Here is a 19,114-nt window from a genome sequence, read left to right on the forward strand (position 1 = left end):
TGTTCTTTTTAACTTCAAAGACAATATGTTTAAGTAACTAGGAAAATGAAATCCTGGTCAACTTAATAAAAAGCACGTTTGCTTGAAGTAAATAACTTTTTGCAAAATTGAGACAAGTTGATTGTGACTTTTTATTTGCACCAAAATTTGAAGTGTGGATTATAAATTTTAGTTTGATGTAAGAAAGAAATTTGTCTTGTTTTAAGCACAAAAATAAAATGAACCTTACTTGCAAGGAAGTAAATTTGTTTTGTTCAATTTTAACAACACCAAAAACAAAATTTTGATTTTAAGGAAGTGAGTTTTAGACTTGCACAAGAAGTAAACAGTTAGTAAAATCCACACCTAAGGGGGGGCTTCCACAAGCCTAAAAGAAATCAAATTTTCGATTACAAGGCCTTCCTTACAAAGTTCTGTTACAATAGCGCTAGTCTGTGTGAAAACAAAAGCGCTAGTTAACAAAAAACATGTTTTTATAGAAACAAAAACGCTAAAAGAAGACTTGATAGTGAATACAAAAGTGCTAGAATAAACTCAAAAGTGCTGAAATAAGCACAAAAACGCTAAAACAAGCACAATAGCGCCAAACTTGAGACAATAGCGCTATTGTAAAAACAATAGCGCTAGAATAGCAAGTTGCAATAGCGCTATAACGCGAGCAAAAGCGCTAAAGCGCGACCTGTGTGACAATTTCAACATTCAAACATGTTAGTTGGTTTTTTAAAAAAGGTTTTTAAGTGTTTGTGATTCACGTCGGGTTCACCAAATGATGCTCTACAAAAAGGACAAGGTTAGGATAAACAGACACTTGAACAAGAAACAATAAGAGTCGATTGTTAGATGTTAGAAAATCATAAATTAAAAACTATCCTAAGCAAGCATATCAAGAAAGACACTACTAAGCAAAAAGAAAAATTAAGGAATCTACAAAAAGCAACTAAGCTCCTCCAAATGCTCTCTACCATGCTGGTAGTTTCTCCTTCCTTGTTCCTCTCCTCTGCAAGTTCCAAAATAGTGTAGCTCTTAGTAGCTTTTTGCACTATGGATGCTTATGGAGATTCAAGATTGTAAATGATCTCAAGCTTATGCTATGCAAGTGTAAAACAAACTAATAAAACATATTATGAAAAAGAACTAAGATTTATTTTAGTCCAAGATGACAATATATGAGTTATTTATGCTAAATGCTCTCTAAAATTCACTATAGGTTAAATGCATACAAGTTTTCAAGATCATGGCTAAGAATGCTAAATGCTTGAGAGTTAAGAATGCTTGAGGATTTGAAAATGAGGAATGTGAGCTCTTATTTATAGGTAAAATGGAGCAATGGATGGTTGAGATTGAGTAATCTCACCAAGGGTCAGGATTGAATGATTTGAGATCCATGTGAGGGCTTTCAACCCAATCCCAAGATGACAAGTGTCAGTGTGAGATAGGTCGAGAGGAGAGGGAATAAGCATTAAATGCTTGACATGACCTGAGAGTTAACTTGGGAGTTAAGGTCAAGGTTAGTTGAATGAATAAATTCTTTATTCAAAGAATAAAGCTTTTATCCAATGGATAAACTCTTGTGCAAAGGCAAAAGAGATAACCATGGTCAAAGCAATAAATGCTTGAGGAGACACATGAGTGCAAGTTGAAATAACCATAAATGGTTATGTAAGAGCCATTAATGGTCATGTAAGAGCCATTAGTGGTTTTGGAAGACTTTGGAGGTTAAATTGTTGAACACACAAAGCATTAAATGCTTTTCAAAGACTTTGAAGTCTTTGAAAAGTGACTCCAAGTTGCTTAGGAATGTGAGAATAATTAGAGGATGGATTAGGCTAATTAGGAAGGGTTAGAAGAATCTAGAAGGGGGTTTAGGAATGCAAGTGGATTTGGTGGGTGAGGGAAAACATGATTTTTATTTAAAATAAATTCATTTATTTCAATAAATGTGTGCAAGTTGCATTTGTAGGAAAATGCAAGTCGGGGGGATAAATAATTTAAATAAATGTTTGATTTAATTTATTTAAAAGAGGAATAGATGATTAAATGAAATAAATATGATTTTTCATTTAATTCATTTGTGAATTTGGTATAATGAATTAATTAAAATAAATTGAATAATTTATTTAATTAATAGTAGAATGTTTGAAGATGAATTAATTAAATATTAATTTAATTAACTATTGGCTAGTGGATTTTTAATCAAATAAATAGCAAATATTCATTTAATTAAAATGGACAGATTTATGTGACTACATTTGCCCCTCTTTGAGACGGTGCGGTTTATCGCATCATTTCAAAGAAAGAAAAATAGGTGTGAAGAAAATGCCCCATAAAATGTTAATTTAATGGGTGGTATGCCCCCTTGAGAGGTGGGTTGAAAAATTTCGAAAAATCGAGCGATCTCTCGAAAAAAGAATGAGAAGTGGAGGGGAGGTAGAATAGAAGAAAGTAGAACTAATGATGAAGGAATGGGAGAAAATGGAGTGAATACGAAGAAACAACAAGCCAATGAGTACCCTGAGGTCATGCAAGAGATACAAAGCAGATGTAGTGTGTGGTTTAGATTGATGCTATATAATTGATCAAAATTGGTTGGACAATCTGGTGCAATCAGTTTAATTGTAGAATTTGAGGTAGAAGGAATCTAGTGTGAAGCAGTACACTGAGGCATTTTACAAGTTGAATATCAGATCCAGATATGTTGATGATGAAGTTGAACAAGTTGCCAGATATTTGAATGGATTGCAGATGTCTATACAAGATGAACTCAGTTTGATCAAATTGCAGAGTGTCGAAGAAGCTTACCAGTATGCCCTAAAAGAAGAAGAGAAGTTGAACAAAAGACATGAGTAGAGGCAGAGAGGCAGAGGTGGAAGGTTTTCTAGAGGAAGATTTCAAGGAGGAAGAGGATATACCAGAGGTAGAGGAACTTGTATGGATCGGGACAAGGATAAGGAAGTGAGAAAACAAGGTAATTCATAGCGGAAAGATGATAGAAATTTCTACCAGAGGAGAGAACTAGATGGCTACCAGGATGAGAATTTTGGAAAAGATGACAAAAGATAAGACAAGAAAGTGTTGAGAGGAACTTTCTATTAGTATGGAGGAGAAGGACATCGTGCTTGCAAGTGTAAGAAGACAGAGAATATTGGAAGAACAACAATGGTGGAAGAAAATCCCACCGGATCAACTAATAAACATGAAGATGGAGAACTATTGATGATGGGGGGAGCTTTGTGTCATATCAAAGGAGATGAAGAGTCCTTGCAGAGGAATAATTTGTTCAAGACCAAATGTAAGGTATTCGATGAGTGTTGTAAAGTTGTCATTGATAGTGGTAGTTTAGATAATATTGTTTCATAAGAGATGGTGAATAAGTTGAATTTGGAAAGATTGAAACACCCTAAGCCTTATCAAATAGAATGGATTCAGGATGATCATAAGTTGTTAGTAAGTGAGAAATGTTTGGTGAAATTATAATTGGGAATTATCACAATGAAGTCTTGTGTGATATTATGCATATGGATATTTGTCACCTTTTGTTAGGTAGACCTTGGCAGTTTGATAAACATGCAATACATGATGGAAGGATGAATACATGCACTATTGTGGCCAATGGGATGAAGCAAACCTTGTTGCCCTCGGAGGAACCTTTGAAGAGTGAAGTCTGTACGAATGCTAGAATCTATTTGGTGGATGGAAGGAAATTCCAAGATGGAATGAGACATGAGAATGTGTGTTTTGCACTCAGAGTCCGGAGCATGAAGAAGAACAACCAGAAGAGGTAAAATATTTGCTGACAAAGTATTAAGATATCATTTCAGATAATGTGCCTAATGGATTACCGCCTGTGAGAAGTATCAGTCATTGCATGGACCTGGTTCTCGGAGCTAGTTTGCCTAACAAAGTTGCTCATCATATGACACCGACAAAGAATGTAGAGTTGAATAGACAAGTGCAGTAGTTGTTGAATAAAGGTTTGATCAGAGAAAGTCTGAGCCCCTGTGCAGTACCAACAATATTAGCATCTAAGAAGAATGGAGAATGGAGAATGTGTACCAATTTAGAGCAATAAAAAAGATCACAATGACATACTGGTTTCTTTTACCTATGATGGATGACATAATGGATTGTTTGAGTGAAGCCAAATACTTTACAAAGATAGATTTGAAGAGTGGATATCATCAGATTGGGATTAGAGAAGGAGATGAGTGGAAGACAACATTCAAGACAAATGAAGGACTGTATGAGTGGTTGGTGATGCCTTTTGGGTTAACTAATGCACCGAGTACTTTCATGAGGCTAATGAATGAGGTGTAGAAAAAAATCTTGGGTAAGTTTCTTATTGTATATTTGGATGACATTCTAATTTTTAGTAAGACAAAAGAGGAGCATTTGTTGTATTTGAGAGAATTTTTGCAGAGGTTGAGAGAAGAAAAGTTGCTGATAAATCTTATACTTTCATGAAGGAAGAATTAGTCTATTTGGGATTTTTGATATCTAAGGATGGTTTGACGATGGACCCTGATTAAGTGAAAGCAATTGTTGAATGACCTACACCGGAAAGCATTGGAGAGGTAAGATCATTTCATGGATTGACTAGTTTCTACCAGAAGTTCATCAGAAATTTTAGTTCAATTTGTAACCCTATGATTGAGACAATGAGGGGAGATCATAAGGATTTCAAATTGACCACCGGATCAAACAAAGTTTTGAACTGTTGAAGCGGAAAGTGATTGAGTAAACTATGTTAGCTTTACCAGATTTCAATAAAGTATTTCAAGTAGATTGTGATGCAAGTGGAACAACAATAGGAGCAGTCTTGAGTCATGAAGGGAGAGCAGTAGCTTATTTCAGTGAGAAATTGAATGATGCACATAGGAAATATTCAGTGTATGATCAATAATTTTATGCCATTGTTCAAGCCTTGAAGAAGTGGAGACATTACCTATTGCCTAAGGAGTTTGTGTTGTATACAGATCATCAAGCTTTGTAGTATTTGAGTAGTCAGAGTAAGTTGAATCAGAGACATATGAGATGGGTAGAATTTTTGCAGAGTTACACCTTTATGTTGAAACATAGAAGTGGGAAATCTAACAAAGTTGTTGATGCATTGAGTAGGAGAAGGAATTTGTTGACAAAGATGAGAGTAATAGTATTAGGATTTGAGGAGTTGAAGACCTTGTGTGATGATGACCTGGATTTTGCAGAACCTTGGAAAGCATGTAGAAAACCGGTTATGACAGATAGTAGCAAGTGGTTCGATTATTTCATTCAGGATGGGATGTTATTCAGAGGAGTTTAGTTGTGCAGGCCTAAGAGTTCTATGGGGGAGAATATGATAAAAAAGAAACATAGTGGAGGATAAGCCGAACACTTTGGTGTTGATAAAATAGTAGCAGTGGTGAGTGATCATTACTTTTGGCCCCAGATTCATAAGGATGTTAGGAAATTTGTGTAGAATTGTAGAATTTGTCAAGTTGCAAAAGGGAGTAGTCAAAATGTGGGATTGTATACACCTTTGATAGTACTGGTAAGACCTTGGGAGGATATAATCATGGATTTCTTACTAGGATTGCCTAAAACACAGAGAGAGAATGATTCTATATTTGTGGTAGTGGATAGAATCTCGAAAATGGCTCATTTCATACATTGTAAGAAGACATCAGATGCATTACATATAGCAAACTTATTTTTCAAGGAAGTAGTGAGATTGCATGGATTACCTAAGAGCATAGTTTTAGACAGAGACATTAAGTTTGTTGGTTATTTTTGGAGAAGACTTTGGAAGAAGACGAAGACAAATTTGAAGTTCAGTTCTACTTTTCACCCACAGACTGATGGACAGACATAAGTAGTTAATCGGAGCTTGGGAAATTTGTTAAGATGTTTAATTGGAGAAAAACTGGAAGTTGGGATTTGATTATTGCACAAACAGAGTTTGCCTACAATAATTTAGTAAACACGAGTACCAGAAGGACACCTTTTGAGATTGTTACTGGAGTACATCCTAGAGGTATATCAAAATTAAGAGATATTAGCAGTGAAGACCAGAGAGGTTCAAAAGCATAAGAATTTGCGGATCACATGAAGGACTTACACATTCAAGTTAAGTACCATTTGGAGGACATTAAAAACAAGTATAAGGAGAAAGAAGATGAGAAGAGGAGACATAAGGAATTTGAAGTAGGCGATGAAGTGATGGTGTATTTGAGAAAATAAAGATTCTTGGTTGGAACTTATAACAAGATGAAGATGAGGAAGTTTAAACCTTGCAAGATTTTGAGAAAGTTCAGTTCTGGAAATGCATATGCAGTGGAGTTACCAGATAGCTTGAGTATTTCACCTATATTTAACACCGTAGATCTTCATCAGTATCATGAACTAGAATTCAGTGAGGATAGTATTGCAAACTTGGAGAAATAGTTACCTCAGAAGGAACTAGATCAGATTGAAGACATTTTGGATAGTAGGATTGGGTGTGGTACCCAGAGCAGTTAGTATAAGGAGTATCTTGTGAAGTGGAAGGGAAGACCAGTTGAAGATTCATCTTGGATTTCTCAGACAGAGGTAGACCGCCTTGGTTTTCCTCTGACCCTAGCAAAGTGAGAGACTCACTTTTCAACAACCCTGGGTATCTAATGCAAGAGCATCCTTGGTTCATGGAAATCTTGCATCAGCCAAACAAATATTTCCTTTCTGTTTTATTTTTTGTTTGTAGTTTTGACATTTCTTTCTGTATTTCCCAGATTTGGCTCATCGGAACCTATGGAGTTGGATTTTGCTTGAATACTTGATCAGCTTCCTTATTCCCAAACCACTGAGCATTTGGATCATTTTCCGGCAAGTTATCACTACTGGTTTTCGAGACAATTTTTTGTTACTGGTTGCTTGGACATATTTGCATTGGTGATCTACTAGATCCTTTTCATAGGTTACGGAGCCCTGAGCATTTATTTCGTTGTTCCTTGGCATGTGACCGACCTTCCCTTTGATTCTCACTTCATCCTTAGCATTCATCAACCTCAATATTATACTATGCAAAAATTCAGAAAGAGGAGTTTTCTTTTCTAAAGTATTTGGATAAAGGGGCCACACCTGATGTCGTGGCTGCCACTTGAGCGTTGATGTTGTCATTTATCTTGAAGAAACCTTTGGTTTGTTTGAACTTCATAAATTATTGTTGAACACTCTCATTCTTATTAACCAGAGCCATTGAAGAGGATGATTCAAATTGGCTCACTTGAAGTTGATAATTATGAAGCACTACACACAATTGCATAAAAGAAGTAAAATAAAAAAATAGGAGCTTATGTCTAATATCCTTAAATTGTAAATTAGCAATAAAAATTCTTTGAACATCATGATTAGGCATAGGATAAGAAATTTGTGAATGAAAATGTTTATATCTACCAATAAAATCAGTCACTTTTTCTTTAACTCCTTGCTTATTATGAATCAAATCAATCAAAGTAATCTAAGGACCAATGTTATTTTGAAATTGTTGAATGAAAGCATTAGCCAATTGTTGAAAAGAAGTAATAGAATAAGTAGACAAAAAACAATACCATTGCAAGGATTTATCTCTAAAGGTTTTAGTAATCAATTTGGTCATAAGTCTTTGATCATGAGAAAAACCACTACACAAAGTTTGGAATGTCTTCACATGAGTCAAGGGGTCACCTTTTCCATTGTACAACTCCAATTGAGGAATTTATATATGCTTAGGAGGAACTACATGAACAATGTCATCATATATTAGGCTTTCTATATCAAATGTGGGAACATTAAACTTGGATTGAGTTATGGAAGCCAATTGGTGTTGTAAGGATGTAACAGTTAGACCTAGGTTATTGATAGTTGCTTCAGTGGATGGATTTAAATTAGACATATCAGTTTGTTGTAGGTAGGTGGAGGTTGAGAATAAGGAGGGGGAATATTATGGAATATTGGTATGGAAGATGGTTGTGGAACAAACGAAAGACTCACAAAAGGAGGTCTATAAGAATATTGATTAATAGGATTGCCCCCATGACTAACATGTGTAGAATTAACATTTTGCGTGGAAGTAGTCATGATAGAAGATGTAAATGTAGGCACACTAGGCAAGGATGTAGGCATAAGAATAGAATGCTTAACTTGGCTAATAGGTTGAGAATAACCAAGGACTTCTACACAACTTTTGATTGGCATAATATTAGTATCAACAATATGAGCTTGAGGCCACACAACAAATCCACGTCTATCTTATCACTTTGCACCTTTCTTTTCAATCCTTCAATCAAGTGGATTGCCTCACTATCCAGGTATTGTTGACCCATCCATTGTTGAAGATTTTTAAACTCGTTATCAATCTTGTCTAATTGGTCACTAGTAACTCTAGTTAGTGATTCATCCTCATCATGAGAAATATGAGATGAATGGGATAGGTGATGTCATTTGTTGCATGAGAGGAAGCACCGACATTCACATGAAATAAATTATCCAACTGAGGCTCCATATCCTTAGTATTTAAACCTTGGGAAGCCTTAAATCTATAACTTTTTCTCATTGGAATATTTTATGAGGGTAAAAAAACTCATTCACAAAGGAGGAGAATTGAATGCAACAATTGAAAACAATGATTAAACAATGTGATTTTTTTGTAAAATGATCGATTAACCAATGAATTAAAAAATGTGAATTATGAATTTGAGCACTAGATGCATCTAAACCTGAACATAACATGTCATAACAATCAAATCTAAAAATATAATTAAACAATTTTGCAACCCACAAGTCAATCCTAGAAGAATAAATTAGGGTTTTCATGAAATTAACCTCTAAATTTATGTAATTCAATTGCATATATGATTTATGAGTGCAAATAAAATTCTTGAAGTGCATACAAATCATATCTGAGACGATAAATCAGAAATAAGCATGGAGCAAGTTGGGCTCACCAAAATGTATTGGTGGGAAAAAATAGGGTTTTATCAATTAAGATGATAAAACCACTAATCTTGCCTTTGGACTCAATACATTGAAAGAAAGGTAAATCTAATATATCTAGCCACAGTTAAATTAGGAAAAGGACTAAAATTTTGATTAGATTCACTGGTTGTGTTTGCCACCCTCTTTTAGTTGAAATTTGGATTTGAATTATAGGGTTTAGTATAAAGCAATGGATCATTGAAGTAAAACAATAAAAACACACTACTATAGGAATCAAACAGAGCCACAAACAAGAATATGAGCAAAATAAGAGAATCATAAGCTATTCCTGAAAGTTTGGGCTGATTTTTTGGGATCGGGAATGTGGGTCGCCCTGGTTCTTTAACTTTGAGGCAAACAAGTAGGGTTTGTTCTGGATCATTTAGATGCATTGGATTCACTATTAGAAGTTCAAGAGTAATTTCTAGGACCAAAAAGGCGTGTCGCCTTGGTCCTCTGCTTTTCACTTTGTTAAAATCTGAACCTGTTCGTTGTTGTCAACTCTATCAAAATCTTTGATTACAACCCCTGAGTCAATTCCCTCCACACAAAAAGAGAGGAAAAAGGTTGTGGATAGGAGTTTGCCTTTGGTCAAACCTTGGTTTAGGAATTAACCTTGAAATTGAAACGACAATTATAATGGAAATTACAACAAGATACTTTCCTTTTGAGGGAGAGGCTTGATCTTAAATTAAATTATTGTAATTGAAATGTATACCTTGATGAAGCTTGCTTGAATCCTCATGCAAAGGGCTTAGGATGTCTTGTAGAATGTCTTCGTAGAAGGTTGATCATGGATGCCATCTTGAATGCTTGAACTTTACATTACTTCTTCTTCAATGCTTGATGAATGCTTAATTGCTTGCTCCTTGAACCAAATTTTATAGTGTGTAATTGGGATCACTAGATGTCTTAGGTTTTCAAATGAGAGGGGTACACCTACTTTTATACCTAACTACTCGAAAACTCTTTGAATTTTTGGAGTAGGCCGACACAGGATATAATTTCCTGTTCACTTGATGTGATCGTTATGAGGACCAAATTTGGGTCTTGATTGAGAGGATTGAGGTGCCCTAGTGCCCCTGTCTTGAGAATTAGGTTTTAGCCTTAGGGCAGAGACATGAGAGAAGGTGAAAATATGGGTTTGTGGGGTGGTGTGAGCAAAATCAAAACATTCATCGGGCATCGAAAGATGAAGCACCAAGGTGAGGTCAAGGCGAGGATGAAATTATATGTGGATATAATTCATAGTTATACAATTTCAAGTCCTTATGAAATTAATCTTAAAAAAAAAGGAGTACCCATAAAGATTTAACAATTTCTTCACAAATCTATATACTTGAACTAACAATTTTTTCTTAACACTACTAAAACTTCTATAAATAAAATATAAGTTTGATACTTGAAATATATGGTTAAAAAAACAAAAACTATAACATGGAAAGAAGAAACGAAACTTTTTTTATATTATAAATAAAACAAACACTCAAAATTGCAACTCACACAATATTGCTAACATTGACCGACTCCAAATTGTCGGTTGAAATTCCTCAACACCTAAGGTTGATCCAAATGAACCCAACTAGTAAAAAATTATCTCATATAACAAAAAAGTGAACATAAATATCAATGTATAACAACCCAAAAAACCACACCAAAAGTAAAAACAAATCACATACAACTTCACGTGCAACTTGCAACAATTTAACTTAAAAAACTCTTTAATACCCCAATCTATAAGATGGACCTTTGAAACTGTAGAATCTGATATGAAATAATAGATAAATATAAAAATTAATAATCTAAAAACAACATAAACTCCACAAAAATTTACACAAAATATGAAAATGCAACTCCACACAAAGTCTTGTGAAATCCTACAAACACATACAAAGAAACAACGGAATCTACAATTGCTCGAAGCTTTACTGTAACCTTTGAATGAGATCACCATCATGTACCAAAGGGGTTTCATCTTTTGATACATGTAACCAATTGGTTTTCATCAATTGATCACCAATCTCCAATGAATTTTTGTTCATAATATATTAATTATTAAACACAAGTGTCCATACAAATTTTGGTAAAGTTTTGATATGATGAAAAGAGATGCCTAGAATGTGAAACTGCTTGCAAATAAATAGAGGACGAAATCCAAATGACCCCTTCTTGAAAAAATAAATAAAATATTATTATTTTCATCAATTTTCCTCCCAAAATAGACCCCCACAAAAATTTTCCATAACCATTACTCGATTCTTGAGTAAAAATATGTAGTAACTCTGATGCAGGAGCATCCCCGATTCACAACAATCTTACATCAACCAAAAACATTTCTTTTCTGTTTTGTTTGTAGTTTCAACTTTCCTTTCTGTGTGTCCTAGTTTTGGCTCACTGGATCCTTTGGAGTTGGATTCTACTTGAATACTTGGTCATCTTTCTTGCTTTCAAACCACATCTCATTTGGGTCACTTTTTGACAAGATATCGCTACCAGTTTCCTTGACAATTTCTTGTTACCGGTTGCCTGAGACCTATTCTGGTGATCTATTGGAACCCATTCCAAAGCTTGTGGAGCCTTGGACGTTGATCTCGATGTTTCTTGGCATGTGGTCGACCTTTTACATTTCACCCTTTGGATTTTCTGAAGGAATCTCTCGGCAGAGGCCGACCTTGTTCATTTTGCACGTTAGGTCTTGTTCTTCAGGTTTTGATCCCTTTTGGGCCGACTAGATCCTTTGGATTGATATATATATTTGTAATCATGCTTTAGAATGGAAGAAATTAGAAAATCAAGAAATGTCGGATAGATAGATCTTTTGATTCAAGGTCCCGGTGTGATCTATTCTACTAGGCCTGTGTATCAGTATGTTGTAACCTGATTATTACCGGTTGGATGTAATTAAATTTCATGCAATAAAATTATTTGTTCTACATTGCCTCCATCATATATGTGTGTTTCCATTGTCTTTACTCTTGCTAACCGGTTTGGATTGATCTCCTTGAGGTCCCTCCTCACTGGTGACTGCTTCAAACTCCCTCTTACAAGTTGTCATAAAATTAGCAATAATAAGGTGCCCCATGATCTTGAAATTTTTAAAATTCCTGACGAGGAACCCAACAACTCATTTTGGTTTATGTGCATAATAAAAAATAAAGAAATATAATATACTTAGTACTTAATCAACTTCCATCAAGATTGGAAATATTATTTATCATGGGTCCAACACTAAGTATTAAATAAATTCATTTTCAATCACCTTCATTAACCCATAAAAATGTTGGAATGAGCAATTTTTCATGAAATTAAATTAATTAAAATGGGACACAAAAAGTTGGCCCTTTCCAATATTGCTTGTCTTCAAGCAACGCAGTCTTAAATTTCTCTACTTCTCCTTGAATCTCAAATTGGTTAATATCAACATATAGAGCTTCTAGAAACTCTTCAAATGTTGCTTTATCTAACTTCCTTTGTAGCACTTTGGTAAATCTAGGAGCTAGAACATTCATGTTTATGGGAGGACATGCAAGCTCCATCCTTTTAACAATGAACATCAAATCAATAAAAAATAGTACACCAGAAACACATAATGCCTTGAGTGGAATCATACTAGTGAACATATGATGTGTAGCATCATAATAGCGATCACTAATGTGCAACCCTCTAACCCATGCAATAAACATGCTATAATGCCTGTAACACTAAATCCCATAATTATTTGAGCAACTCCTACCAACAATAATCATGGAATCCACTTTTTCTGTCACCCCCATCCTTATGCCCTTCTTCAATGAAGTCCACTACCTTGAGCATGAGAGCTCCTTCCATATATTCCATAAACATCAAGAGCTACATTGATTTTCCACCACTATATTTTTGTTGTACCCATTTATTCTTTTTATATGAAGGATCCCAAACACTTGCTTCATGGTTATAGTCTTGAGCTCTATTATGTATCGTAATATTACTATGGACTTCTTTCCTTAAAGTATGGAACAAATCAATCTGCATGTAACTTGAAAATAAATCATAATAGTCACAAACCTCCTTGAATATCCTCCAAGTTAGTGTTATAATAGATGGGGTAGTCGTCACCAATAGTGGAGACCTTTTGCCGACATCATTAGGCAAGGAAACTACCTCTATAACTTTTCATAACTAAAATCATCAAAATTAATAATATGCAATTGATGCAACAACTGTGAAAATGACAATCCTAGGGAAAAACCATTAATAAAAAAAGGACAAAAATAAGTAAACATTCAAATACCATCTTATATTTTAATATAGAATCATCAACTTGATAGATTTGATTAATTTCAATTTGATTCCTATTTTAGCCTATCTAGAAATCTCATAGGGTTTGTTATTAACGAATGGAAGTATAAGTAATGTAAACTAAATTTTCACTAGTATTACTTGTAAACCAAACAAATTACTTAGATCCTAGATATCACAAATTACTATGATATTGATATCACAAATTGCCCTAGATGTAACATCTTAGATCTTCATCTCGAGTAATGGAATGAATGTTTGAGAACTATGATGCAAAGAGTCCATACAACATATTTTCCTAATTGAGTTGTTCCACTATAAGAAGACAATTTATGAATTGAATTAAGATGACATCAAAATGAATAAGTTTTAGGTGGTTGTTGTCTATATATATGTATATCTTTCATGACATGCCACAATAACATAAGGGTAATTTCTATAAATAGCTAGTAGGATTCTATTATATTGCTATAATCTCTATTTTACCATGTAAAATTTCAACCACTTAAAAAAGTTGAATTAATCTATATAAATGCAAGAATAGGAAAAAATTTAGGCATTTTTGTTAGTATGAGAAGTCAAGTTCCTCAATCTTTGTCCACATGCTCATTGTCTATAAGTGATATTTGATTTGATGAGGATATGTATATCCTCAAGGCATAAAGTATTTACACCAAATGTTATTGTAGTGACTACTAGATAATTACATATAAAGAGAGAAACCCCAAAACTATCATGTTGTGTAAATCATTGACATAAAATAATATTATATGGAAGCTTAGTTAAGGAATGTGAATTATTTGAATAAAATTATACTGTCAACAATGGAAGCACAAATGATAGAGGAGATCTAATTGGTAGAATGCAAAGTAAAAATTTTAACCACTTAAAAACTTGAATTAATCTATGTAAATACAACAATAGGAAAATTTTAGGTATATTTATTGGTCATAGAAGTCAAGTTCCTCAATCCTTGCCGCTATGCTCATTGTTTACAAGTGATATTTGATTTGACAAGGATATGGATATCCCCGAGGCATAAAGTATTTACACCAAGTGCAATGGTAGCAACTACTAGGTAATCATACATAAAGAGATAAACCACAAAAGTATTAGGTCGTGTAAATCATTGACATTGGATAATAATACGTGAAAGATTAGTTAAGGAATGTGAAGTATTTTAATAAAATTATACTATCGACAATGAAAGCACAAACAATATAGTACTACATGACAAAATACCTCAAAGAAGTAATACAAGGATGAAGCCATAGTTATAAAATAATGAATTGGTTAAAAATATTCAGTCAACAATATATCTAATTTATTATCTTACACACACACACACACATGTGGTGGTGATCAAATATATGAAATATTAATAATCAACCACAAATTGAAAAGAAAGAATCCCAAAGAAGGGATGAATCCTCCTATTGAAAAATCCCAATCCTTAATAAATTTATTTCCCAACAAATATTACACCCTCCCAAGAAGTAGATCAAACAAACTTTGCCTAATGGGAGGGACGTGGAAAGGAGTTGTAGTTCTAACACTTTTCAATGTCTGCACTTAATGTAAATTCCTACAAATTCTCTTTGGAATAATGATGTATTTTCTTATATAATACAATTAACTTTTTATTATAAGGATAGTTCCACATTTAGATGTTAGGCGTGCGAAATGAATATTTATATGTCAAATTTGAAATTGGTTATTATATAATTTATTACATTGAATAAATTTATTCTTAATTTTTGAGAAAAAGTTATGATATTAGTCTTGTATTGTCAAGAGATATAATGGGTTTGTTGAAAGAGTTTTGTGTATTGAGGAAAAAAAATTCTAACAATGATAGACAATTTTGGTGTTTGAGTAAAATTTTTAACATAAGACAATTTTTCCAACATTTTTGACCTTGAAAGCCGACAAGGAAAAACCTTGTTACATTTGGAAGATTATAAATAGTTGATAAACCTTTATCTATAAACTTTTAAGTCCATTTCCTAAAAAAAAATTGATTTATATGCAAAATCATTAAAATTACTCTATTATATCCTTTTAATATAATATAAATAAAAAAAAAAAATACACATTTGATTATATTTATTAATTAATTAAAATTCAGAATACAACCCACCGAGTAAGCCTCTTAACGATAAAATTTTAATAAATAAAATAAAAATAAAAGGTCGCCTTTTCTGACTTCTATATAAGGAAGTAAAAATCACAATTGACATACCAATACCTTGCAAACTGCCATGCCTGGCTACAGAGACCGCCTCCTGATACAAAAGCCTGTTGTACAAAATATCTATCTTCGTTTGTTTTACCAGATTACCTAACGCTGAAAATGTTTTGAAGTAAGGTTACATAGCTTTATGAGGTAAGCACAATGTATTTCATGCTCTGCAAATTTCATTTTCTAAGTTGCTGTTTTTGTTTAGGGTTTTTCCTTTTTTCAAGTCTTCGAAATTTGTTATCACGAAACGCTTCTCTGTTGATGGATATGTTGGAATTGTCACTGTTAATGTTGTTTGTTGATGGGTATTGCCCGATTTTCATTATTTACGTTTTTTTGCAAGCGTGTATGACTCGTATGCTTGATCACATAGATATGGAATTCAGATTTTATATATTCAGTTGAGGGGAGAACTATTCTAATATTGACTTTGCTTTCAAATTAGATTACCACAGTTTATCTGTAAGTCTGTAAAAGCAAGCCCACTAGAAATCCTATCAAGGTTTATGTTCTGTTAAAGATAGTTTTAACTCAGGTTAATCAATGCATTAATCTGCTGGACAATATAAATTATTAAGTAGTTCTTCTTGGGAAACTTCTTTTTGTGGGATAACCTTCAGTCACCACAATGGAAGGGCATCTCTTCTGTCAAATTTACCCTGATTTGCACTTCAGATCTGTCTGTGGAAGGTACACTGTCAGCAAGTTGGATGTAGTCATATCTTACCCTTTTCTACATTTCGTCATCTCACCAAGTGATTTGAACCTGGGGTTCCATTCTGAAAGCCTTGATGATTTTATCACTTGAGCTCATCCCATTCTATAGACAGTATTTAGAAGTTTTAGTAATGGGAAGTATTCAAGTAGTAAATATTTTAATCTAGGTTGTATTCTTTTCATCTAGATTTTGCAATCTGATTGTAGCTATATCATTCTTTGTAGACAGGTTGGAAGTCTTCTACTTGTTTTGACATCGTGTTTGATAGAGGAATATATGGTTTGAAGCCTGAAGGAATATCAATCCAGATAAGTGGGCCATGGTTGGGTTGTCTGATGGCATGAAGCAGATACCTAGCACTCCTCAATAGTTATATGACTGACTGGCTAGTATTAGCACACTGATTTTCACCTCAGAATAGTGAGTTTTAACTTCATCGTTTGTTTTCAGTTAAATGGAGCAAAAGCTTTAGAATATTCGTTGCTGAAACCCAATTGAAATAGTGGAGTATCAGTTCTTACGCCACTAAAGAGGAAATTGATTACATCTTTATAAGATCCCTCTTCAGGAGCTTCACTTTAGCAAATATTTGTGAGTCACAAACTCTGTGCTTGACACATTTATCATGTTTTCTTAGGTAGATTTAGTGGATAAGATGGAAACTAAAGTTGGAAATGGAGCAATCTCGTCTGGGCTTTCCATTTCAAATGGTGAAATTGCAGCAACTGCATCGACAAAGTTAGCTACAGCTAAAACACCACGGAGGTTCACAAGACAGCAAATACCAGACTCAATATTGAAGGATCCTGCACTTAAGGCAGCTATGTCAGTTTTGCCGTCCAACTATAATCTAGAAATACCAAAATGTATTTGGAGGATTAAGCAAGCTGGAGCCAAGCGCGTAGCGCTGCAATTTCCAGAGGGTTTGCTTATGTACTCTCTCACAATTTGTGACATTTTAGAGGCATTTACTGATGTGGAGGAATGCTTTGTGCTTGGGGATGTGACTTATGGAGCTTGTTGTGTTGATGATTTTTCAGCTACTGCACTTGGAGCTGATTTTCTCATTCATTATGGTCACAGCTGTTTAGTTCCAATTGATTTTACAAGCATTCCTTGTTTGTATGTGTTTGTTGATATACAAATCGATGTACAGCATTTAGAAGAAACAATAAGACATAACTTTAAACCAGATGATAAAATTGCATTAGCTGGGACTATACAATTTTCAACTGCCATCCATACAGCCAAAGCTGCTTTGCAAGGTCAATATCCAAGCATCATTGTTCCGCAGGCAAAACCACTATCTCCAGGGGAGGTTCTTGGATGCACATCACCATCCTTGCCATGTGGCACTGTTGATTCTCTTGTTTTTGTGGCAGATGGGCGGTTTCATCTTGAGGCTTTCATGATAGCAAATCCCCAAGTTCAGGCCTTTCGATATGACCCTTATCTGAAACTTTTGATCTTAGAGAAATATGACCATATTGGTATGAAAGAGACCCGCAAGAGAGCAATTATTCAAGCACAGAAAGGTAAACAGTGGGGCATAATTCTAGGAACATTGGGGCGACAGGGAAATCCAAAAGTGCTTAATCATATTGAGCAGAGATTGGTTGAAAAGGGACTCTCGTTTATAGTTTTTCTCATGTCAGAAATCTCACCATCCAAAATTGCCCTTTTTGAGGATTCAGTTGATGCCTGGGTCCAAATTGCTTGTCCTCGTCTTTCTATTGATTGGGGTGAGGCATTTACTCGGCCTTTGCTTACACCTTTTGAGGCAGAAGTAGCACTAGGTTTTGTACAGCCATGGTGGAATAGAGAAACTAAACAGAGGAAAGTTTGTGAAAAAAAACCACAGGATCAGGTTATTTCATATGATTCTGCTGATGCAAAAGATGATGTCATCACTTGTGGCAAGGACTCATGTTGTGCTGGAAAATGCTCTGTAGATGGAAACGGGAGTAGAGATATTTCCATAACCACGAGTGGGGGAACTTGTCTATCAGATAGAATATCTGAAGACACTGTATATCCTATGGACTACTATTCTAAAGATGGGGGTCATTGGAATTCTGCATATGTTCAAAAGCCTACTGGTCAACGTGGATGTCCAAAAGTTTAAAATAATGGCAACGTTAGTTCAATTTGAAGTTATCTCTTATGATTCGAATGTTGGATGCAAGATATCATAATGCTTGGGTTCATTGGAATTCTGCATGGTTTTGAAAGCCAACTGGTGAATGCGGATGATAAAAGGTATCTACCATCAAGTAATGGTAAAGGTTGTTCAATTTGAATATTTCCGTCATGATAATTATTATTTAGATCGAAGTAGTGGTATATTCTTATCTTCTTCATCCCGACTCCATAATTTATCAACATAATGGCCATCTATTTAAAATATCATTATGTGCAACATAGTCTGACTTTATCTTGCAAGCTATTTGATAAATGCAAAAGCTGCATACATGGAGAATTTCAATGGTGTAAACTACTACATGTGGCGATTTGTTCAAAACACTATTAGCTGCAATATGACATGCTTTTTGACAAATGCAAAAAGTTGTCTGGATGGAGAATTTCAATGCTATTAAATATTAATCCTTTTAGATCGATATAATGTGGCAATTTGATCAAAAAATTATTAGTTGCAATATGATTTGCTATATAACAAATTCAAAAGCTGCCTAGATGGAGAATTTCAATGTTATGAAATACAAGGCTTTTATATCGATTGATATAATGTGGCAATTTGTTCATACGATCCACTATTTGACAAATCCAAAAGCTGTGTAAATGAGAATTTCAATTTTAGTAAATACTAATGCCTTTATATTGATATAATACATTATTAGGTACAATATGAGCTGACAATGTCTTACATTGATATATTTTGGCAATTTGTT

General features: G+C 34.1%; 1 protein-coding gene across 3 annotated transcripts; it reads left to right on the top strand.

Annotated features, from left to right (window-relative positions):
• Positions 1–15,478: 15,478 nt before the first annotated feature.
• LOC131063687 (uncharacterized) lies at positions 15,479–18,539 on the top strand. 3 transcript variants are annotated; one of them, XM_059211070.1, is made up of 3 exons: positions 15,479–15,631; positions 16,430–16,625; positions 16,843–18,539. In XM_059211070.1, the coding sequence occupies exon 3, from the start codon at positions 16,861–16,863 to the stop codon at positions 18,328–18,330; it is 1,470 nt and encodes a 489-aa protein (XP_059067053.1). In that variant the 5' UTR covers positions 15,479–15,631; positions 16,430–16,625; positions 16,843–16,860; the 3' UTR covers positions 18,331–18,539. The 3 variants fall into 3 exon arrangements, with proteins under 3 accessions (XP_059067053.1, XP_057853562.2, XP_057853561.2); XM_057997579.2 differs by having other exon boundaries at positions 16,434–16,625; XM_057997578.2 differs by having other exon boundaries at positions 16,434–18,539.
• The last annotated feature ends 575 nt before the right edge of the window (positions 18,540–19,114 follow it).

Source organism: Cryptomeria japonica, chromosome 9, assembly GCF_030272615.1.
Source record: "Cryptomeria japonica chromosome 9, Sugi_1.0, whole genome shotgun sequence".
Lineage (NCBI taxonomy): Eukaryota > Viridiplantae > Streptophyta > Pinopsida > Cupressales > Cupressaceae > Cryptomeria > Cryptomeria japonica.

What these genes read in the sequence shown, in the direction of transcription:
- LOC131063687 (XM_059211070.1), top strand. Translation starts at nt 16,861, where the DNA reads ATGGAAACTAAAGTTGGAAATGGAGCAATCTCGTCTGGGCTTTCCATT.